The sequence below is a fragment of the Pan paniscus genome, chromosome 14 (assembly GCF_029289425.2).
Source record: "Pan paniscus chromosome 14, NHGRI_mPanPan1-v2.0_pri, whole genome shotgun sequence".
NCBI lineage: Eukaryota > Metazoa > Chordata > Mammalia > Primates > Hominidae > Pan > Pan paniscus.
Window position 1 is genome coordinate 103,914,541 of NC_073263.2, and position 24,391 is coordinate 103,938,931.

Here is a 24,391-nt window from a genome sequence, read left to right on the forward strand (position 1 = left end):
CATACCAGGTGTTTTGGCACCTAAAACAGCTTAGTGAAAGGCAAAAGCAGAGCTGAAAGGCAGCCAGACAAGTAGGAAATAGAAAGTGATCATGGGTCCTACCAAGCCCTGCATGTTCCACCTCAAAGTTACACGACAGAGCGGGAGACTGAGTTCAGAAAAAGAGAATTGATGGAATGTTCTCAGTGTGCTGTGCAGAACTAGGTCTAGGGCGTCTGCTTCGTACTAACACTGGGCACTGACATTTGTACTCAATAAAATCCTCTTAGATTATGATTTATCTTAAAATCTGTGTTTTCCAAAATCCTACCAAGCCATGGAAGTTTGGGGATATCCTGTGTGTGGTTGAGTGGGTGTATCTATTTGAGGGTCTGTGGCTTCCTTTGCTTGTTTTACATTATGTGCCTGAAGAGACAGCAATGACGTGACCTTAGTATTTATGTTTATTGTGGGTTTTCTTTTTCCAACCACACTTCTTTCCTTAGTACCCTTGGCTTAAAGTGCAGTGACCTAGATTATTTCCAGAACGGGCCTATTATATACATTGGTCAATCCAAACTATCGTACTGGTTTAAAGAAACCTATGAAGCCTCCTTCAAGCAAAATAAATGCCTTGGACTTAGTATTCCCTATTTAATGATTTGCCTAAAATAAAGTCACCTTGCATGACTCCTACAGTGAAAGTTGAAGCAGGTAACATTTATTCTAAATGCATAGCTGTTGCTCTGCTAGGAAAGTAGGACATTTAAGAGTGTGTGTGTGTGTGTGTGTGTGTGTGTGTGTGTGTTCTCTGATAATAGTTGTTAGACTGGGTGTTTTAATGAAGATAGCAAATTTACTTTATATCCAGGACTTTTAAGCTATTGGAATTTATTTTAAAAAGCATATATTGTGCAAACACATTTTTCATGTTCTCTTCCAGTTAAATTTTACATAAAACAAGCCCAAAACACTATTTAATGAAGACCTCTTATATAAGTATTAATAATGAGCTAATCAATAACTTTTGGGTAGATGAATAACTTTGTCCTTAAATTCGTAACTCTATTTTCTGCTTATTTTCACACCAACTTGATTATATAGCGGTGCTCTGAAATTCCACGAACGCTTGAACCACCTACACTTGTTGACAGTTTAACGAATTGGAAATAATCAGTAAATTATTTCATAACTTCCAAAGATATAGGAAGGAAAATTAACCTATTATTTATCTCTGAAATAAGAATAGGTGCTTTACACCAAATTCACTGGTATTTGGCAGTATTCTCCCAAGTTTCTTAGTTTGAAACCAGTTAATTGTTCTCTTTTTAAATTTAAGATAACATAATAGGTAGTAGTCAATCTGTTCCTTTTGGCTGTAACAGTTAAAAGAATTTTAGTGTTTGTTTCATTTTAATTACCCAATTAACTTTTTAGTTCTACTGCTATTTTGGGATCAAAAACCTGCAAAAGATTTTAGGCTTTATGTTACTAGCAGGAGAATGGAACTCACGAAGTACAATAGTGAAAGGGAATGGCTTGGCATGGGTTTGATTCAAGCTTAACAGGCTAAAACTTTTAGAAGGTAAGATAAATAATGTGACACATTAATGTCCCATTTAAATATATATATTATATATATGTATAATATATAATATATATATATACTAAATGCTCCAACTCCCTGGTTGGAACTCATATCCCTGGTTATCTAACACTAAATTATCCTATTAGAATAGTTGGTAATGTTCTTAGATACACTTTGAGTTAGCCCATCAATTCATACCCAAATACTTTAGCATTCATAAGCTGCAAAATGAATTGTTCTAAAAATAAATTGTCATTTGTTCCACAGTTTCCAAAAATGCCTTGGAAGGGGGGAAAAACTATTCCAGAGAGATGAAAGTGGGTGGGATGGAGGAAGTGTAATAAGATTGTGACTTGTGTATAGGGAGAAATTTAGTGTTTCCGGTACAATTGTTTACAAAAAAAATTATACAGGCCTACAAAGAAACTTACTGTTCTGTGCTAAATTATTTCCCACTCTCCAGTACTATGGAAGGACTGACTTCAAGGTCCCTAAGACAAATGGTCACATCTAAATAAAAAATGTTTTTGCACTATTCCTTTCTCAGAAGAGAGTTAAATCTTTTCACAGAAAGACACAAGAAGGGTTCAAAAGACCACTATTTTTGCAGTGTAAAGCAGTCACCCCTGCCCTTCCCACTGCAGCCCTTGGCCTTTCTCACTTTGAGAAGTCTTGCAAAAAGGGTCTTCATATTAGGCTGTGAGATAGTGTTGCAGATGTAAGTTGGTTTTGTATGAACCAAGCGTCAGCAAGTTTTAGGTTTGATGTCGGGGGCTTGGAGTACATCTTGGGGTACACTTCATAGCTGAATTAGACATGCGGGTGGAAAGGTGACAACACTGTTTTCCCCTTGGGCAATTCTCAGGTTGGTGTGTCGTTTCAGAGTTGCTAAACGCTGCGGAGTTAAGAAGAGAGAAGGGTAAAAGGACGGAGGAGGAGGAAACAGAGGGGGTGAATAGAAAGGGTGTAAGAACTAGAACACAGGGAGGAGGACTCAGGGCAGAGCCCAGAGCCCACTGCAGCACGGAGTCCACGGAGCAGCCAGAGGCTACTACCAGAGCCTCAATTGCCACCCCGAAGTACCAGCTGGGGGCAATCTTCTCCGCCCCAGCATAGGAGCCTCTGCCCTTTTAGACTGTCTAACAACTCGCAGTTTCTCCTTTGCTGCAGGAATGGTGGCCGCAAACGGTCTCAGCCTCCACACCCACCGCCTCCGTCCCCGCCCACCCACACCTCCTCCTCCTCTGCCTCGCGCTGCACCCGCAGGCGGCAGACCCCTCGGAGCGCGCCACCCCAGCTACGTTGCATTGGCAAGGTTCGGAGGCTGGAGGGCAGCAGCCACTTGCTGCCCCAGTCGCTGGGGCTCTGGGTGCCAGTGCGGCCCCCGGCAGAGCCCAGGGTGTCAGGGAGGCCGTGGAGAGCCATGATCTACTGCACCGCAGTGCCAGCGTCAGGAGCTTCCAGAGCCCGGGCTGCCACTGCGGGACGGCCGATCTGCCCGCTCCCTCCTTCAGACACAACCCCAGACAAAAACAGCCGGCCCCGGGTCCCTCTCCACCCTGAACGGAGCTAGGGGACGCCACACACTCCCGGCTGCCAGCGTGAGCGGTTCCGGGAAAGGCTGCGCCCAGCCTCCTCGCCAGCGCCGCCGCCACCACCATGCAGCCCTCCAGCCTGCCTCCCCTGGGTTGCTCGCCCACAGCTCCGCGGCCGCCCCCAGTCGCCTCGGACTGAGACGCGGGGACGGGAACCCCCGGGATCCGACTCCCCAAATCAGATGCATTTGCATTTCTTATGTAATGTACTGCAAGTTCCCTTGTTGGAGCCCTTTGGAATCGGGGCGCATGATCACCAGTAGGCTTAAAAGCGAACTCACGGCCTGGTTCATCCCCACCCCCGGCCCTGTGGGACCCCGACGCAGGGCTTTGACACCGCTTTCTAAAGGGGGGGACTTCAATTACAAATATTAGAGGGGCTGGGCTTGCCCTCTCAGTCTGGGGTTCCCTCCCGGCGCAAGCCTTGCTCAAGTATTCCCGGTGGCAGGATGTGTCAGAGGCAGACAGGGGGAATGAGTTAATGCTCGGGCACCCGGAGCTGGACGGGGGAGGGACGCGGGGGCTGACGGAGGAGCGGGGCCGCGAGGGAGGGGGCCTCTTTTACTTTGGTAAAGGTGATCGTGGTGGCGAATATTGTGCAAGCTAATCAGAAAGTCTAGAGCAGGTTCTCGGAACCCAGCTACGTCCCCCGAACCTGCTGCAGAAGTAAGGGGAGCTCGCGGTTCTTTTTCCTGGCAACTACCGAAGCTTCAGCTGCCTGGGGCACAACCTTAAGCCATAGCCCTTCACTATTCCACCAAACATAGGCAACCAAATACATTAAAAAAAAAAAAAAGTTTCCTCCTCCCTCCTAGTGATGGATTGTGTCACAGCCAAGAGATGCCAATAATGGTTTTGGGGTTCGTAGACGCCGATCCAGCTGTTACTTGTTTATTCATGCAACACCTCTATATGCAACACTGTCCTGGTTCCTGGTATGTTTCCCCTGCCTTCCTGCATAGCAGAACTGCAGATCTAGCTCGATGAGCAACAGACAGGTTATTATGAGGAAAAACATAACATGATGCATGTTTCGCTTACCAGTTGGGTTCTTGTTTTTCTTAAGACTCTTGCCACAAAGACACTGCAGCATATGCGTTCCTTTGCTGAAAATGTTCCAAAGAAACCACATTGATTTGGGCGAAAAGCAATCCAGCAGCTTAGACACCCTGAGAAAGAAGAGATCCTTGTGGTTGCATAATAATAATTTGAAATCAGTTCTCCTGAAGAGGGGCACCGGTTTTACCATAGGAAAAACGATAATATTCCGGATCTTCTCCCAGTTTTTTCCCCTCACGTGGTATATTTCTTTGAGACTTCTCAGTGATTGTTTTTTTTCGGCCAGGGTGAATGATTTATCCCCCCTCGATCACCACCGGATTATTACCAAAGGGTTGGAGAAAAAATCCTTTTTCAGCATGAAGCCAAACAGAAAAGCAAAGAGATCCCAACTGAGATCAAAACTAATCAGGGAGAACAGTAATGCACAAAAGATCCCCAAAGAGAAAACCATAGCCTTTTTACTTGATCGCTATGAGGATGGGTGGATCTGCAGAAGGCAAAGCAGGATTCATCTTACTGAGAGAAGACTGCCATTGTGTAGCCCCTAGGAGAGAAGGAAAAAAAAAAAAAAAGAGGAAAGAAAGAAAGAAAAAAGAAAAAAAAAGAAAAAAAAAACACCACCACACACACTCACACACCAATACCACCTCCGAGATTGAGTCTGACAGCCGAAGACAGAGCCTCCCTTCTCCCAGTGTCGATTTTTTTTTATAATCAATCGCCAGTGCTCAGTGGGATCGGTTTGAACCTGCAGTTCTCAATCACCACGAAGAAAAGGTGCAAATTTAGGTGCCCCCTCCCCTTGTCAGTCTTGTAGTAGGTAGAGAGCGCCACAAATCCCCTTCCTCCTTCCTCTCACTCTTCCAGTTTCCAACAACCGTGAGCATGAGGAAAATCTCCCCTCCGGATTCCTCGCCCAGCCTCGGATGTGAGTTACAGGCATTAGAGGGAGGAGGAGGAGTTGAAGTTTGCATTGAAAAGACTGGCTTTCCATGACGTAGCCACGTGCTTTCAGACCCGTCACCAGTGAGATGCTTCAACCAGCCCAGGGAGGGCAGTGTCACTGCAGTCTCTCTGCTAGGGCCCCTCCTGAAGTCTCCCCACCCGCCAGCTCCAGCCCCAGCCCCAAACCCAGACCCAACGCGCGACCCTCTCCCTCCTCCGCCAAGCGCCAGTCAGCCTGCTGTTTGCTCTTGGAGCCAATCTGACAGCCTTCTATTAAAAGTGAATTTTGAAAAGTAAAAATTAAAAATTATAATGAGTAAACCTTAGAAAATGCATGTTGGGAGGTTGGAGGTGGGGGGGAAATAAAGAGAAAAAGGGGTTTAATGCTTCTCCACCCAGCCAAAATCAGTTCCACCTTCACATTTTCAAAAGCAGCATATAATGCACCTAAAACATTAAGGAAAACTCAAGTTCCTTTAATTCTTATTATTGGACTCCTACTTGAGGGGCTGTTTGAAAAATGTAAACTAGATATATAACAGATATTACCAGAAACCGCCTCTTAAAAGGACAACCACTAAAATCTAGGTGGCAAACTGTACTTTTGTGGGGAGGGTCATGTATACATGAGAAAATGTATGCCTTTTATAGACAACACGTTACCTTTAAATAACTGTGCAGAAAGTCCCTGCTTAAATCACGCCCTAATTCTTTGCATGTTTCTGCACTCATTAATTGAGCTAACATTAAATTCACCCTCATTTACTTCTCATCTGCACATCTCACCTACACTAATCCAACCTAACAAAACAGGCAAGTTTTCTATTTTCACCAACATATAACCCAGCTTCCTACTTGCCCAGAAAAATCAAAGGATTTCAGACCAAGCTGTTATTTTATTTTATTCTACTTGGAGGAAAATACAATGTGCAAAGTGATACGAACAATTACAAAAAATAATATAACAAACTCCAGAGTACCCGCTACTCAAAATTAACTTAGCATTTCATCATATTTTTGAGATAAGGATTTTAGAGAAGTAAAACTGACCACTCCCATTCTCTGTAGGTAAATGAATTAAACTTATGCTAGCTTATTTCTATTTTTATAGGTAAACTGACATAAAAATTTTAACTCTAATTTAAATATATATATTTAGAAGTTTCTTCATAATTTCAAAAAAATTAAAACTACTGCCTCTACTGCATGGTATATAAACTTAGATGTTGATTTATATAGTTGAGGATTGATGGAAAAGACTGATTTGATTTTAAAAGTTGATTTAAAGAAAATCGACTAACTCCTTGATTATCAGTTGTCAAAAAACAAAAAATGGAATAAACATCTTTACCACTTTTAGAGTTTTCTATTAGTTAGGATGCTAAAATTAGCATTGATATCCTGACCTTCTGGGAAACATCAGTCAATTCTAGGTAAGACAGAAGAATTTAAAACCAGTAAATCCCATAAAGGTTAAGACATTGGAAAGCTATATCGTGATGGCCTTGATGTGTCAAAAGGATCATGTCATACAGCTTTTAAAAATTACTACGATTTAAATATGGTCTAAAAAGGTTTGTGCGGTAAAGAAATAGAGAATACTAAAAGTACCTGAATGTAATGCCAATGACTTACTAAGAAGAAACAGACTGAAAAAAAAAAAAATGAAGAGTGGAATTCTTTTTGAAAGAGGAAAAATGGAATAGCATTGCCAAATAATTAGAAAATAATTTTTATATCAATCAGAGACAGATACCATATGCTGCTTCAATAACATGTTGGTGTCTCCTAGGGGGTTCCAGAATATCCCAATATATTATCACTGGGCAAATGCCAGAGAAATAGCTGAAATATAAATAGGCCTTCCAAACTCACAGGCTCTGATGTTATGTTAAAACTTTCTGAGTTCCCTGGAGTATTTCACAAATAGAGTAAAATTTGGGGAAATATTCTATAATTATTGGATCTTCTTAAATGCTAGTTTGTTATAAAGACAGTCTGTCTCAAATCAGCTCTTCTTGAATATGAAAATTTGACTTTCTTCTCTGCATTCTGACAGTGAATTTGTTCCCTACTGAAATAAGGAATAACTGCCAGAAAACTGTCATTTCTTTTGCTACATGTTGGTGAAAAACTTCTTTGACTTGTGACCTAAGGAACAATATAAAAGACAATTAACTGTGACTACTATTTATTGAGAATCTATTATGCCAAGCAATGTGTTAGTTGCTTCTCATATTTTATACTATTTAGAGGAATGAGAAACTTTCTTATGATGTATAACATTTTGCTCTTTCTGCACTTCTTTCCTATATTTATTGATATATTATTTACTTAGGTTACATAGGCTACTATTCACATCATTAAACCCCACAAAAAGCAATTGTTTTTGTCTGGAAAAGATGACTAACCAATTAAGATTACTTTTGGTCTAAAGGACCCTCAATTTTTGATGTTTTCTGAGTAGCCCAATTCAGTCATTCAACCAATATTTATTAAGCATCCGCTCAGTGAAAATAACTGTACAAGACTCCACGTTGGATACTAAATGATGAACTTGAACCAGATTTCCAGTTATACAAGAAAGACTAAGTATAGTCCAAGAATTAACTCAGGTTCTGGGGCCTCCAGATCATGGATGATTCAAATATACATATGATGCTGACCTGAATTCCAGACAATTATTTAAGGTTTGTTTTGGAAGATATCAAAATGTTTGCTTACTCTTTGCCATGCTACATTCCAATCAATATTAGATGACAAAAATGAAAAACTATGGGGAAAAATGCACGTTTTGAAATGCATGTAAGTAGAAATAAGATTTAAAAATCTGAGACTGTAAGAATTGATAGTATAATTTGTAGTATATAGGAGAGAAAATCTGTAAGACTGTTTTCATAAGGCTAACGTAAAATAAACCCAGTACTCATAAACAAGTTCATTTAAAAATTAAACCTACCTTCAGCATATTATAGTAAACAATTCTAAAAGTAACTGTAATGACCAGAATTTCATGACACAATCACATTTGCATTTTATTTTAATGTAAGACATGTGAACTTTCATGATATTAATCAGCAAAAATCTGTAAAACTATTGCAGCATGCTTTTACTATTTGCTTCCAATTGTTGCTCTTCTATTGCACTCTTCCTTTTAGTATTGAACCCCACCTGCTCTACAGTTTTGGAAGGGCACATGGGTACTCAGATGGAGAATACAATTTTCAGCCCCATCATAGTTAAGTGTGGTCATGTGACTAGATTCTGATCAATGAGATGTGAGCAGCAGTGACATGTTCAACTTCCTGGTCATATTCTTCAAAGGAAGTTCCTTGCCTTCCACGTCTCTCTTCCATCCTTCCTGTGAGCTGGAAAGAAAATGGTGTGAGTAGCTTTGACTACTCATGTGGACAGGAACACACACCAAGAGTGGTGTAGTATCAAGATTCAAGAAAGCTAGCACCTTGGACAGAGCCACCAACCTACCCTGCCCACCAGGCTCTGCACTGTTGACAAAGAAAGAAACTTTTATCTTGTTTGAGGTTGTCTTAGTTCATTCTCACTGCCATAACAAAACACCATAAACTGGGTAACTTATTAACAATAGATATTTATTTCTTACAGTTCTGGAGGCAGGAGGTCTAAGATCAAGGTGCCAGCACTGTCTGGTGTGGGCTTGCTTCCTATATACAGTGACTTCTACCTGTGTCCTCACCTCACATGGTGGCAGGGGACAACAAGTTCCCCCTGGGTATCTTTTATAAGGACACAAATTCCATTCATGAGCAATCCACCTTCCTGATTTAATTACCTCCGAAAGGACCCACCTCTCAATACTATCACATTGGGCATTCAATTTTAACATCTGAATTTGGAGGAACATAACCATCCATAGCAGACCACGTGTTTTGTGTGAATTTGTTACAGCAGCTTATTCTCTCTACTACCTTATGGGCTGGCCTTGTGTTAATAACAACACACTTATATTTGGGTTAGTTATTTATTTTAAAAGAATAAAGAACTTAAGTACATAACATATACCTATGGCTTTACCCACAGTCTGCCACTCTCATTTCCATTCACTACAGCAGCTGCTTATCTCTTAGTTGCCTCTTGCAAGCCACCCTTGCTTATTTCCAGCACGAGTGCAAACATCCCACTGTCAGATTTGACTTTCCCTGCCTCCTTCTCTGTCCTGCTCCCTGCTCATCAAATATAACCTATGGCAGTTTAGAGCCTATGACCATGACAAAAAAGCTTTGATCACTGAAGAAATAGAAGGGCAAAGTGATTGAAAGAGTTGGCCATCAAGGGACTAGAGATAGAAAAAAAAGACCGATGTGTATATAAGGACTTCAGTGTCTATATTTACCTTGTAAATCTTTTTCAAAAAGATGAAGCTTTATGTTGTTTGCACATGTATTCCTTCTCTATTTTTGTTGCTAACAATTATCTTCACCTTTTAAGGAATAATTCTAAATTTCACATCTCTATACTACTCATTAGTACCTGTTCTTCCTCTCCCCATGTTCCTACATTTACCCATGATATAAAAAACCTCTGCTCCTCTCTGTTGGAGGGAACAGTCTGGGAAGGTAACTTGAGTTCATCTCTCTTCCCCTCCCAACTCCTCAATGAAGGAGAAACAACTTAAGGGGCCCAACCCCTTCTTTTCTCTCTGTCTGCAAGAAGCTTTCCTGCCTGCAAGAAGCTTTTAGACTCCTCAGCCTCAGCTCTTCCACGTGAGAAGCATTGAGTCACCTCTAATTGCCAGTATCTCTATCTCTGAGCTTGAGATTTCTTCTTTTTTTTCAGATTCAGGAGTACATGTGCAGGTCTGTTACATGGGTATATTGTGTGATGCTGGGGTTTGGGCTTCTAGTGAACCCATCACCCAAATAGTACCCATCATATCCAATAGGTAGTTTTTCAGCCCTTGGACCCCTCCCTCTTTCTCTCCCTTCTTTTGGAGTCCCTAGTGTCTGTTGTTTCCATTTTTATGTCCATGTGCACCCATTTTTTAGCTCCCACTTATTAGTGAGAATATGCAGTATTTGGTTTTCTGTTCCTGCATTAATTCGCTTCGGATAATGGCCTCCAGCTGCATCCATATTGGTGCAAAGGACACAGCTTCATTCTTTTTTATAGCTTCATAGTATTTCACGGTGTATATGTCTCACATTTTCTTTATCCAGTCCACTGTTGATGGACATTTATGTTGATTCCATGACTTTGCTATTATGAAGTGTGCCATAATAAACATGAGTATAGGTGTCTTCTTGCTAAAACAATTTATTTTCCTTTGGGTATATGCCCCCTAATGGAATTGCTGGGTTGAGTGGTGGTTCTATTTTCAGTTCTTTGAGACATCTCCAGACTGTTTTCCATAGGAGTTGAACTAATTTACATTCCCATCAACAGTGTATAAGTGCTCCCTTTTTTCCACATCCTCGCCAATATTTGTTTTATTTTGTTTTTAACTTTTTTTTTTGAGATGGAGTCTCATTCTGTCACCAGGCTGGAGTGCAGTGGCATGATCTCGCCTCACTGAAACCTCCGCCTCCTGGGTACAAGTGATTCTCGTGCCTCAGCCTCCCGAGTAGCTGGGATTACAGGCACGCACCACCACACCCATCTAATTTTTGAATTTTTAGTACAGACAGGGTTTCACCATGTTGTCAAGGATGGTCTCAATCTCCTGACCTCGTGATCCACCCATGTTGGCCTCCCAAAGTGCTGGGATTACAGGCTTGAGCCACTGCGCCCGGCCATTTTTTACTTTTTAATTATAGCCATTCTGACTAGTGTGAGATGGTATCTCACTATGGTTTTAATTTGCATTTCTCTGATGATTAGTGATGTTGAGCATTTTTTCTTATATTTGTTGTCTGCTATGTCTTTTTTTGAGAAGTATCTGTTCATGTCCTTTGCTCACTTTTTAATGGGCTTATTTGTCTTTTTTTCTTGTTGATTTAAGTTCCTTATAATTCTGGATATTAGTCCTTTGTCGGATGCACTTTGCAAATATTTTCTCCCATCCCGTAGGTTGTCTGTTTATTCTGTCGGTTGTTTCTTTTGCTGTGCAGAAGCTCTTTTGTTTAATTAAGTCCCATTTGTCAGTTTTTTGTTTTTGTTGTAATTGCTTTGACTGCCATACCACCCTGAATGCACCCAATCTCATCTGATCTCCAGGGGTTTTTATTTAAACCACAGAAGGCCCTTTATCTAGGCACTCAAAGAAAAGACTAGAGATTAACGCTCCCTAGGAGAATTTCTCCATCACTAAATATTTCAGCTCCTTTGCCTCTTGCGAGGGATAATGATGAAGCATGTGTTTTACATCCATCCAGTTTTCCTGTGGGATAAAGACACGGTCTCCCACTGGAGTAGTTGGCTTATCACCACACTATTGGCTTCCTCCCCTTCCCTAGATCCACTCCTGACTCACCTGCTGTATTTCCTCCCAAGTAAATTACTTGCACTAGAATCTGTCCTCTAAGGAAAATCAAGCCAAGACAGGGCTGAACAGATACAACAGGGGTTTTGGATAAATGTATCTGCTCTCCAAATCCAAACCCTTCCTTAGATGGCCACTGCAATTTCCAGATGTGGAGGAAGTATCTAGAGACTCAAATTCTTGTCCTCAGGCCAAGTTTCCAGCCCCCAACCAAACTTATCAGTAATATAAATAGTATTTTTATTCTCATCTTTCTAACATGTGTGGTCATTTTTCTTAATTGAATCTGAATTCAGAAGTAGGAGGAAAAGGCAAAATTAATGATCACCTCTTAAGGCCCCCAAATACTAGAAAATAATTTAAGAAAAAAACCCTCCTTTGTTCCAATTATGTTCAGAAAGTATAATAAAACAGTGAAGAACCTGCCAAGAGATACAGATAAAAGCAGGTGAATTCCCTTGAGTCCTCAGAAATATGAGCTTCTCTTGGCAATATTCCACAGGCTTCACTTCTCAATGAAATGAACTTTATCACAGTCTATATAGATATAACAGACAATAAAACCCCAATTCCCTGTACAGCCCAGCAAGAGTTCAGAGGACCCTCTCTGCATCCTTTGAGGCAGGTAAGGGGATCTTTTTACAAGTTGAATTGGCCCTGAACAATTTGCGGACATATGCAACAAAGCTCTTTGTATCAATGCCTCTAGACCTTTATAACCCATGTCTCCTATTAATAAACCTCCTAAACCTTCATTGATATGATTTAAATTTCAATATGAAATTAAGGCCTTGACTAAAACCAAAGCAACAGTAACTTTTATAAACTAATTCAAACTACACGCTACTTTCTTCCCACTCATCCAAATTTTTCTGATGCCTTATTCGAGGCAAGTATGCTCCCAATTGAAAATAATTGTTGCCTGTGATTTGAAGTATTCTAAGGTCAGACAATATTTTACATACATGGAATCCAGTTTCTTAATTTCTATAGCCATTGAATAGGACAACTTTGGATATATCACTTTTAAATCACAGGAGAAATTTGTCAGCTGAACTTTTTCCATTTGAGGAGAGATTTATATATTCAAAAATTTAGAATATTATTTACCCTGGACAATAGGTTATAAAACTTGGATAACTGGAGAATTAAAATAACATTATTGAATATGTACCTAAATGGAAGAGATGCCTCCCTCTGAATGATGAATTTTCCGTGGTCAACTCTGCACCAACCCCATTCCAAGCTCACCTGAAGAAGCCAGGAATAAATTTCCCAGACTACCCTTTCTGTGTGTTTGCAGGATAGTTTTCTCCAATGAGAGGCCCACAAACAAGCGATTTGGGTGGCAGAAGAGAAGTCATTATTCTCTGAAGGCAGTTGTCAGGGCCAGTGTGAGATTCGCAGTCAATTCTTGGCACATTCTTAAAAACCATCGCTTTGCTGCTGCAGACAAAAATCTCAGCCACTTCCCAATTAACTCTTAAGAGCATCCACTTTCAGTACTTCAGGCTGAGATCATGGATGATAGTTTCCCTGACTTTCATTTCCCAGCTTTCCCAACAGTTCTAAGTCTCCAATTCCTCTATTAAAACACTTTGAAACCAGAAAATACCAAATAACATATTCCTGACTGATCCCAGATGGATACACAGTGTTTTCTCTGCCTAGGTTCTAAGCCATTATAGGTACCTGGTAGCTTACTGATAAGGAATTCGCTTTGAGTTTGCAATGGTTTACTTGATCCCTAAACATCTAGTATGACAATGAGACCTTCAATCCAATATGCACATGTTACATGCACTATGAAACATGTAAACAGGGATTATTTCCTTCCATAAGTGCTTACTGAGCATAGGCTTCCAACAGGCCAGTTTCGGAGAGAATCAAGTTGAATCTGTAGCACTTTTCACTTTGCTCTGAAGAAAATGACTTAGTTGGATTTATTTATCATATTTCTTCAAATAAGAGATTTATAAAATCAAATTCAACCCTCACATAAGAAAATATATGAAAACCATTTTACTAGAACTTGAGGATAAGTGGTTAAAAAAACATGAAAATCATTGCACTTTTAATCTCACATTTCCTGTCATAAAGTTAAAATGAGTCATTCAAAAAGCTATTATTCAAAATAAATGTAAAAATTGCAATTCAGAAAAATGTGTCATATATTGTAACATTTAGGTTACAAACTTAATGAAGAAAAATGCCAACCCAGAGAGATTTTATACTCAAAAAAAAAAATGGTACAAGTCTGTTGGACCATAAGTTTCCAGAGGTCAAAAGTTAAGGTTATTGAACTTGCTTAATCCAGCATCCTAATAATCTCAGATATATACACGTTTAATTGCTCATGTCCAAAATATTTAATTTCCACAATTTAGATTCAGAAGATTACATTATGTGGAAAAAAAATCCTGTTTCATGTCAACAGAGATCCTCTTGAGCATTTATAATATTGCAGATTTAAATGCACATAATTGAATTGTCTATGAAGATGTGAAAAATGCTTAAATGTTGCATTTGAACATTGATTGGGTTTAATGTAGTATTGGCATCTTGACAGCGATGCACTTTTACTTTATTACTGGTCCGAATGAGATAAATAATAGAATACACACATACATATGATGGCTCAGAACACTACTTAGCACTTAGTTTTAATTGTTTTGATAAATATTAAAATAAACAATATATAAGTAATTAGTCAAGGATATCTTGACTCATATATTAGGTTACTTTTAAGGAATTTATAATTTGCATAACATTGGAATAAAAGTATGCAAAAATCATATTTTAACCTCAATATCAATTACTTTCCCTTAATCAATATATATATTTCTCAAACTCTGATACACATTAAGATACACATTTTTGTTTGTTGTCATTTTACCTCTTAAAATAGGCACATACTTTATATAGACATTCCCATATTCAGGAATGTATCTGTTTTAAAAGGCCATTGGTCAATTGGGTTTGATTTGATTGCATTAAGGTAACATTTTAAAGTAAGGTTTTCAAGTATGTTCAAGCAGTGGGAGATTGGAAGTAATGATGCTCAATGCACAGGCATGTGGAATAGTGTTACAGTAAAATTAAAGTTATCAAATATACTTTAGTGATAAAACTTATACCATCTCTATCAGATTACGGTATGAACATTAGCAGCAGCAGGTGCCAAAAAAATCAAGTAGAATTTAGGAGAAAACTTAAAATTGAATTTAAAAATATCTATCAATAATGTTTCTATTTTATTTCTTACAGTATTGGGGGAAAAACAACTATTTACAGCAAAACACTGCCATTTAACTCTTGAACATTGAAACTTCCAAGGCATCAGCTGACCAATGGGGCATGAATTATAACTAAAATGCAGCTTGCATCCATTAGCCCAGTCACTTCCCTGGCCGGGTGGCAAAAGCTTAGGCTAGGAAAGGCATCTTTTTCTAATAGGCTTATCCCAAAGGGGCTGCCATTTTCTAACTGGTTCATCCCAATGCGGCTGGCTCCCATTTTCTAATTGGGCAGCCCAGAGGATATGCTTTTTCTGATTAGTCAACCTAGAAAGTGTACCTTTTTAAAATTGGTCCATCCAGAAGAGATTTTTTTTCTAATTTGCATAGAGCACTGGATGCTTGGCCTCCCTGGCTACGTACCCGTGGGCCAAGGAGGCCCACGAGAAGTACCCATGAGACCCAGGAGATCCATCCTCAAAGAATTGTTCAGACACGTAAGCTAGATCAAAGAAGACAGACTCAGATTCACAAAGAATGGTGATTTTTGAATACAGTACGAAGTTTGAAATTTATTGATTGTGGCCTATTTTCCATGGATTCGTGGCTGATTGTGGAGGGTGCAGAGAGAGGGACACCAGAGTAGTTTTATTTTTAACACTATATTCGTAATAAATTTCAGTAAGAAGTCAGTTCCATTCAGAAAGGTTTACCCACTGAGAGTTTATTGAAGAGAGTATCTGTAGCAATATGAGCAGGGTTAAGTAAACCAACAAGTGATGTTGAGGTTCACCAGACACCAGCAACAGTGGAAAATCATTACCACTACCCTGTTCAAAGGGGAAATCGAGGACATAATATTACTGGATTGCAGGGAGAGCCAGAATAGTAGAAGAAGAGACTGACATTATGACTGTATGAGTCAAGGGAAAAGTCTACTTCCAAGACCAAAGTGGAGGAACAGAGGAGAGGACACAGGAAAAAAAAAATACTGTGATCTTTTTTCCTTCTAGCCACTGTTCTCCAGCTACTGCCTCTCCCTGTCAAACCCAGCTGGAAAATAGAAGACAGGGGAGCCCAGGTGATGCAGTGTTTGCAGTCCAGGCTCGTGGGGCACAGAGCAGAGAAAGATGAATAACACATCTGTAGAGCTAACAGACAAGAAATGGCAACGTGGGATGTTACTACCACAATATATGATGATAACAATAATAATGATGATGGTGATGATAGATTTAGCAAGGGCTTAATTTGTGCTACACATTGTTCTCACCACAACTTCATGATATAGGTACCCTTCATCCTACAAAAATGAAGCAATTGTGGCACAGAGAAGTTAAGTAACTTGTCCAAAGTGGCACTCACCCAGTAAGTACCCTTTTACGGTTGATACACAGCCATATACTTTGGGATGTATGTTGCACAGAATAACGCAAAGTTAGGGAACATGACATCCCTTTTCATGAGGAAACACAGCATAGCCTTGGTTCCTGGTGTCTCTCTTTTGATCAGTTCAAGGTGGCTGCAAAAGAAATAACATAGGTAACCCCAAGAAGACTTTACTAAGGATCATTTCCAAGGTAACCTCTGGGAAATTCCAGTCATTATTAAAGACAGGCTTTGACGGTGACCTTATTTTTATCCTGGAGGGTGGTGGTCTGTGCCACAGAGAATCCATAATAGACCCTGAGCCCTGACATATGAGCCTCATAAACTGTTAATCATGGACCTATTTACTGCATATCTTCAGCTTTAATCTCCCATGTCATTAAGTCTACATCACAATGTTAAGAAGCAATAGCTAATATTTATGAGCATTTATTTACTATTAATACATGTCAGGCATTTTGCTGAGTATAAATTGATACTTCCCAATAACTATGAAATGGGAGGCCGTTTTATAACTGAGGATACTAAGTTTCGATGAGGTTGAAAGATTTACCCACAGAATCCCAGCCAGTAAGTGGTACGGTCAGAATTTCACACGTGTGCTCTCATTCCATAGTTCTTACTCCCTTTATGCTGCCCTGCTCTGAGTCTTTGAGTCATGAGTTCTCCGAGTCTGGGAAGCAGATGGAGTTTGCAAGCTGGCTTAGAACTTGGGGTAACTTTGCAGAAAAGCTGCCAAATGAAGGAGTTGAAGAAAGGGAGGAGGCAGGATGTGGTGGAAGTTTTATTCTGTGGTCCAAGGAATCCACAATTTTAAGGGATTCTGGAGAAGAAGAGCCAGACCAAAAACGGCCATTTAATTGTGAAAGGTACATGGATTTAGGGTATGCTGTATAGAGCAGGGAAAATACTAAACTGAAAAAGTCACACTGGAATATCTCTGTAAATGGCAAAGTTTGAGAATAAAAATGTTTGCTTAGCATTTTTTACTCCTTTAATTTCAAAATTAGGCATGATTACTATCCTCATCTTTCCACAATTAGTGTAACATACAACAGAGAAGTATACAATCTTAAAAGTACACTGATCTTTTTGCATGTGTTTATATTTGGGCATCCACAATGCACATAATAACAGAACATTTGTAGTGCCCCACAGGCTCTTTTGTGTGCCTTTCCAGTAAATTTACTCCCACAGGAAATTACTATTCTGATTTCTTTTACCAAGAATTACATTTGCTTGAGATTCATGCAAATTGAATCATAAATGTACTCTTCATGGGTGGCATATTTTGCTCAACATTATATCTGTGAGAACCATCCATACTGTTACATGTAGCAGTGGTTCATTCTCTGGATTGCTGTGATTGATTCCACTGTGAATATGCCACAATTTGTTTGCCCACTCTGTTATTGATGGACTTTAGGGTGTTTTCCATATCAGGATTATGAACATCCTTGTTTATGTCTGGGTGGACACGATAACCCATTTTCTTTGGGTAGTTACCTAGATTGCAGATTAGCAATATTTTCAACTTTAATAAATACTACCAGTTTTTCAAAATGACTGTGAAAATTTACATTCCCACCAGCAGCATACAAGGGTTACAATTTCTCTATACTCTCACCAACATCAGAATAATCTCTTTTTATATTTTAGGCATTCTAGTGTAGTGGTAACCCACTGTGGTTTTATTTTATAGTTCGCTGATGCGTAATCATGTTTATCACTTTTTCATATGCTTATTCGCCATTAGTTTACCTTCTTCTATGAGGTGCCTTTTCAAGTTGTGATTTTTTTTTTATTAGGTTGTCTACTATTTACTATTGATGTCTGGGAGTCCTTTACATAATGAGTCCACATCTTTTGTTATGTATATGCATTGCAAATACTTTGTGGGTTTTTTTTTGTTATTTGTTTTGTTTTGTTTTGTTTTGTTTTGAGGTGGAGTCTTCCTCTTGTTGCCCAGGCTGGAGTGCAATGGCACGATCTTGGCTCACTGCAACCTCCACTTCCCGGGTTCAAGCAATTCTCCTGCCTCAGCCTCCCGAGTAGCTGGGATTACAGGTATGTGCCACCACGCGCAGCTAATTTTGTATTTTTAGTAGAGACAGGGTTTCTCCATGTTGGTCAGGCTGGTCTCGAACTCCTGACCTCAGGTAATCCGCCCGTCTCAGCCTACCAAAGTGCTAGGATTACAGGCATGAGCCACCGCGCCTGGCCTGCAAATACTTTCTCCCAGCTTGTGACTTGCCTTTTCAGTTTTCTAAGGTTGTATTTTAATTATTAGAAGTTCTTAATTTTTAATGAAATACCATCTTTCAATCTTTGTATCGGGTTATACTGGCCTCATAAAATGAATTAGAAAGTGAGCTCTCTCTTTTTCTTCTCTGGAAAAATTTATGTAAGATTGATATTATTTTTCAATAATGCATGAGAAAACATCACCAGCAAACTCATCTGAACTTGTAATTCTCTTTGTGAAAAGGTTTTAACTGCAGATTCAATATATTTAACAAGCATAGAATGCTTCACATTTTTTCATTTATTTCTATTCTTCTATTTCTGTTTTGCTACGTTTTCAAGGGATTTTTCACACTATCTAAATGAAATGACATAAAGTTGTTTAAAATGTCCTCTTATGATTTTACTGTCTGTAGGATCTATAATGATGCCCCATTTTATTTCTAGTAATGTCACTCAAGTTTTGTCTTTTAAAAAAACATTATTGCCACAGGTTTACTAATTTTATTAATATCTTTTTTAAAAGTAACTTTTGGTTTTGTTGAATGTCTTTATTGTTGGTGAACTTTTAATTTTCATTGATTTCTCCTCTTATCTCCATTTACCTTTTTAGTTTGGTTTGATGTTCTTTTTCTAGCATTCTGAAAGAGAAGCTTAGATTGCTTATTTTCAAGCTTTTGATTTTTCTAATATATGCATTTAGTGCTATAAATTCCACTTTAAGGACTTCTACATCCTGTAGTTTTTGAAGTCGTATTATTTTTATTCATTTAAAAATATGTTCTAATCCTGGCTAACATGGTGAAACCCTATCTCTACTAAAAATACAAAAAAATTAGCCGGGCATGGTGGTGGGTGCCTGTAGTCCCAGCTACTTGGGAGGCTGAGGCAAGAGAATGGTGTGAACCCAGTAGGCAGAGCTTACAGTGAGCCAAGATCACGCCACTGCACTCCAGCCTGGGTGACAGAGTGAGACTCCATCTCAAAAAGAAAAAAAGTTCTAATTGATTTTTTTTACTTCCTCCTTGATTTTTTGTTAGTAATATGTATATTATTTAATTTTCAAGTATTATTTATATTCTGGTGCTAATTTCTAGTTTAATGCCACTGTGATCAGTGAAAAACATTTATATGATTGAATCCTTTGAAATATGTTTAAGAGTGACTTTGGCTCGGTATTTGGTAAATGTTCCGTGAACATTAAAAAATAGTATATTCTTCAGTAGTTTGGTGAAGTGTTCTCTACATGTTGATTAGTTTCAGTCCTTTCATACTGTCGTAAAAATAATCTATATCAGTACTGTCTAATAGAAATATAATGTGAGCCACATATGTAATTTTAAAATCTTAGTGGCAATATTTAAAAAGGTAAAATAAAAAAAGAAATTGATTTTAATAATATATTATATTTGAAACAATATATTCAAAATATTATCATTCAATATTTAATCAATTTTGTTATTAAGAAATATTTTACTTTTCCTGTCCTGTCTTTAAAATTAAGGATGTGTTTTACACTGACAGTGTATCTCACTTAAAATGCTAACTTCTTATCTGAACTATTTGATTTATATTGATTCATAAAATTACAGTTGAAGAAGCAGATTCATATACCCCAGATGTTCAAAATACACTTAAACACTTTCCAGTAACTTTAACTACTAAGAATCATTTTCCTTTAATAATCTCACTCACATTAACAGCATTTGTTGAGGTTTTTTTCTATAAAAATTGATTTGACTTTTAAGCAAAAGTATATTAGTTTTAAAATTATGTTTTCCAAGTTAAATTTACTAAATCTTGTGTCAATAGAATATTATTAAAATTTAATACAAAGAGTATTGCATAAACTGAGTGATTATTCTAAATTTATGAATTTCAAAAATAATTCTTTGAATTTTGCTTAAAGATTTTGAAGCCAGTTTACATAATGTTGTTAACAGTTAACATATTCTTTATGCTAATTTATGCTAAAATATATGAAATAATTATTGCTCATTTATATGATGAAAAGTTTTAATTTCAACATTTCAACATATATTTTTGATTTTGTCTAGTTAGGTCAGAAATTAGCTTTTCCTTTCCTTGGAACTTCAAATTTAACTCATTAATGTGCAGTATAATATTAGTGAGAAAACAAGTTACTGTCATTTTTTGTCTTTGACTATTAAACATTTAGCAAGCATTTCTTTTGCTTTAAGAAAATACAGAATTAGATTCAAAAGTACAGTAAATCCGTGTAAAACTTTTCCACCATTTAACAAGTGAACATTAGAAAAAAATCCAAGATTATTAGATTGTCTCATTTCTTACAACAGTTCTACAAATTGCAAATTGGTGATCCATAACATTTGTGCATATATACTAAATGATTTTAATAGTAATATCCATGACACTTTTGATCATTTGCTTCAAAAACTGGAGTTACAGATATTTTCAATATGTGTCATGCAGTAGAATGAAGCAATTAGAGAAATGTCAGGCCCACATTAAATATCAGCAAATCTTTATCTTTGACCTAACATAGCTGGAACATTGACAACAGTGATAGAACAAATTTTTTATATCTATCTGAAATCATTCTTTGAAAAATATAAAAGTTCCAAAAATATTAATGACAGGAGTCAAATTTTTTAGAATGCAAATTGAAATTTCTTTAAAAAAATTGAAATATTTTGAGACAAAGCATAGCCAAAGTGTTAAATGGGCAGCATTTTATATTATACAACTCATCTAAAGCTTAACTATAAACCTGAAATGTTTAAAATTTTGAATCAATTAATCATTGCTATTGTTAGAAACATCTCGTATTCTCCAGGTGATTTTTTGGTAGCTTAACTGAAGATCTTTCCACTTTTGTAAAATAATTCTTTGAGTATTTTTCTTTTAACTTTCTAACCAAATTTACATAAGTGAAATAGTGATTCATTTTGCCATCTCTTCATCACAATATTGTTTTCTTTGGGTATGTGTGTTCAAAAGTATAGGCTTCTTTATAGGGGGCCAAGAATATAAGCTCAGATTCTGTTAAAAATATTTCTTAAAGGCTGGGTGCAGTAGCTCACACCTGTAATCCCAGCACTTTGGGAGGCCGAGGTGAGTTGATCAATTGAGGTCAGGAGTTCGAGACCAACCTTACCAACATGATGAAACCCCATCTCTACTAAAAAAATACAAAATTAGCCAGGCGTGATGGCAGGCACCTGTAATCTCAGCTACTTGGGCTGAGGCAGGAGAATCACTTGAACCCAGGAGGCAAAGGTTACAGTGAGCCGAGATCGCACCATTGCACTCCAGCCTGGGCAGTAAGAGCAAAACTCTGTCTCAAAAAAAAAAAAAATCTTAAAAATGTTTTAGACATTTGCTTCTAATTTCAAGTGATTTACTTGTAACACAATGTCTTATTTCAAGACATTTACTTCTAATTTCAAGTAGGTAAGTGAACTTAAAGTGCATTATTAGTGGTTTCACTAATAATGTAAGAAAATTATAACAGTTTAAATTCAGTTAACTCTTTCTCATCTTTTGCACTAATGTTGCATACAGTTTACTTTACATAGGTTTTTAATTATGTATTGTAATTATAATCAATATTTATTTACATTTCTCTTTCAGGGGTACTCTTTGTTCTTTTCTACACCATATTCTCCAGTTTTCCTTGTCTGAAAATGTCTTTATCTCATTTTCCTTTTTAAGGATATTTTGGCTAGGTATAAAATTATAGGTTAAGTTTTTCATTAAACACTTTAAATATGTTGCTACTATTTTTTATATTCCCTGGGCTATTTTTTCTTGTTTGACAAGTGGGCAATATCCTTACTGCTGTCTCCCTAAAGGTGATGTGTTTTATTTTCTGAGACTGCTTTTGTTCTCATTGTATTTTATTTTCTTCCATTTGAACATAATGTGACTACATGTGATTTTGTTTGCATTTATTTGACTTGGGCTTCTTAAACCTGTACGTTGATGTCTTTTAAGCTATTTGGGAAATTTGTTTAGATAATGCTTTTATCCGATTAATTTTCTTCTATTCTCCTAGGATTCCAATTACAGATTTACTACATCTTTTCAAAATTTCCCATGTGCCTTTCAAATTCTTTTCTATGTTTTACATGTTTTTTCTGTGTGTGTCATTATGAAAACTTGCTACTGACCTATCTTTCAGATAAAAATATTGTTTTCATACTGCTGTTATTCTCATCTCTTGAAATTTTAATTTTAGTTATTTCAAGTTTTATTTATAGAATTTCAGTTTTGCTTTTTTATGGATTCCAGTTATCTGCTGAAATTTTTTCTCTTCTGTTATTTTGAATATATGAATCATAATTACTCAAACATACCTGTCTGAAAACTCCAGTAAGTAAATCTTCTCTGGGTCTGCTTCTATCATTTGTTATTTCTCTTAGTTTCAAGTGCATTGTTTCTGTTTTGTATCATGCTTTGTATTTTTAATTGAATGCCACATTGTGTATATAAACTTGGGGAAACTGTAACTTTGTTTTATTCCTGAAAAAAAAAACTGTATTTTTATTTTGGAAGGCCGATAAAATACTAGCAGATCATTTTAATCCTGTCATGGGTGTGGCCCTTCTGAGGTCACAACTATAAGACTTTGTTGTTGTTTTTTTTAAGCCTCTCATAACTTACGAAACTTAAACTGCAGTCTCTGCTTCTACAAAACGAGGCAGATGCTAAAATATTTGCTCAGCTATTTATCCTTCAACTTGATGCATTCTACTGGGTTTTTTGCAGTCATATCCTGTGTTTGAGTATCTTGAAAGTCAAGCCTAGAAGAAAATTTACATGCAGATTTTGTTGTTTCTTCCTCTGTGACTTTCTCCTTTCTGCAAGTTTTGCCTTTCAGTTTCTGACTGCCCTGACAGTCTTCATCTCCTGTTTATGTCTCAGTGAAGAAAAACAGTTCCCATTGCACAGAACTCACTCATAGCATGGAAAACTAGAACGTGCCCTGCCCTCAAAGAAAGCTGTGAAAATGTGGATCTCATTCTTTTAAGGATGTACTCCTTTCAGTTTTTGCCATCTCTCATGGCTATCCAGTGCCTTCAGATTTTTTAAGTTGGATTTGTCCAGCTCTTATAATTATTATTGGCAGAAGACTTCATTCCATATCAGCTACTCTGTCATGATATGCACCAGACTCTAGTTCCTTGTCCATAAAAAGAGCTACCCAGTGATGCTTTGGACATCCTTTTTTCCTTGAACATTTTGCTTTTATCTTTTTCCTAGGTTTCCAGCACAAGATTTATTAAGTTTTATTTTTGTTTCATTTATCAAGTATAAACCCAGGGAAAGACCTAAGCCATGATATTGGTAATAAGAAGTCTGGACAATATGACACTGTCTGGAAATGTTTTGATAGTTGTGAACATGTGTTATAAATTTAAAATATCTAGGATTTACCTCTCTTGCCACTCCTGTTCAACATAGTATTGTAGGTCCTGGCCAAAGCAGTCAGGCAGGAGAATGAAATAAGGGACATCCAAATAGCAAAAAAGAAATTCAAATTATCCCTGTTTGCAGACAACATGATTGTATTTCTAGAAAACCCAATAGTCTCATCCCAAAAGCACCTTCAGCTGATAAACAACTTTGGCAAACTTTCAGGATACAAAATCAATGTATAAAAATTACTAGCATTTATATACATCAGCAACAGCCAAGCTGAGAACTAAATCAGGAACACAATCCAATTCACAACTGCCACAAAAAAAAATACCTACAAATACAGCTAACCAGGGAGGTGAAATATCTCTACAAGGAGAATTACAAAACACTGCTCAAAGAAATTAGAGATGAAACACACAAATGGAAAAACATTCCATGCTAGGAAGAATCAAAATCATTAAAAATGGCCATACTGCCCAAAGGAATTTAC

At 37.6% G+C, this 24,391-nt stretch overlaps 1 protein-coding gene across 1 annotated transcript in view; it reads right to left on the bottom strand.

Annotated features, from left to right (window-relative positions):
• Positions 1-5,443, bottom strand: part of FGF14 (fibroblast growth factor 14) — a 693,522-nt gene extending 688,079 nt beyond the window's left edge. Inside the window, exon 1 of the mRNA XM_008957435.7 lies at positions 4,204-5,443. Coding sequence (XP_008955683.1) covers positions 4,204-4,411 — 208 coding nt within the window. The 5' untranslated portion in view covers positions 4,412-5,443. The remainder of the gene's footprint in view (positions 1-4,203) is intronic.
• Positions 5,444-24,391: the final 18,948 nt, after the last annotated feature.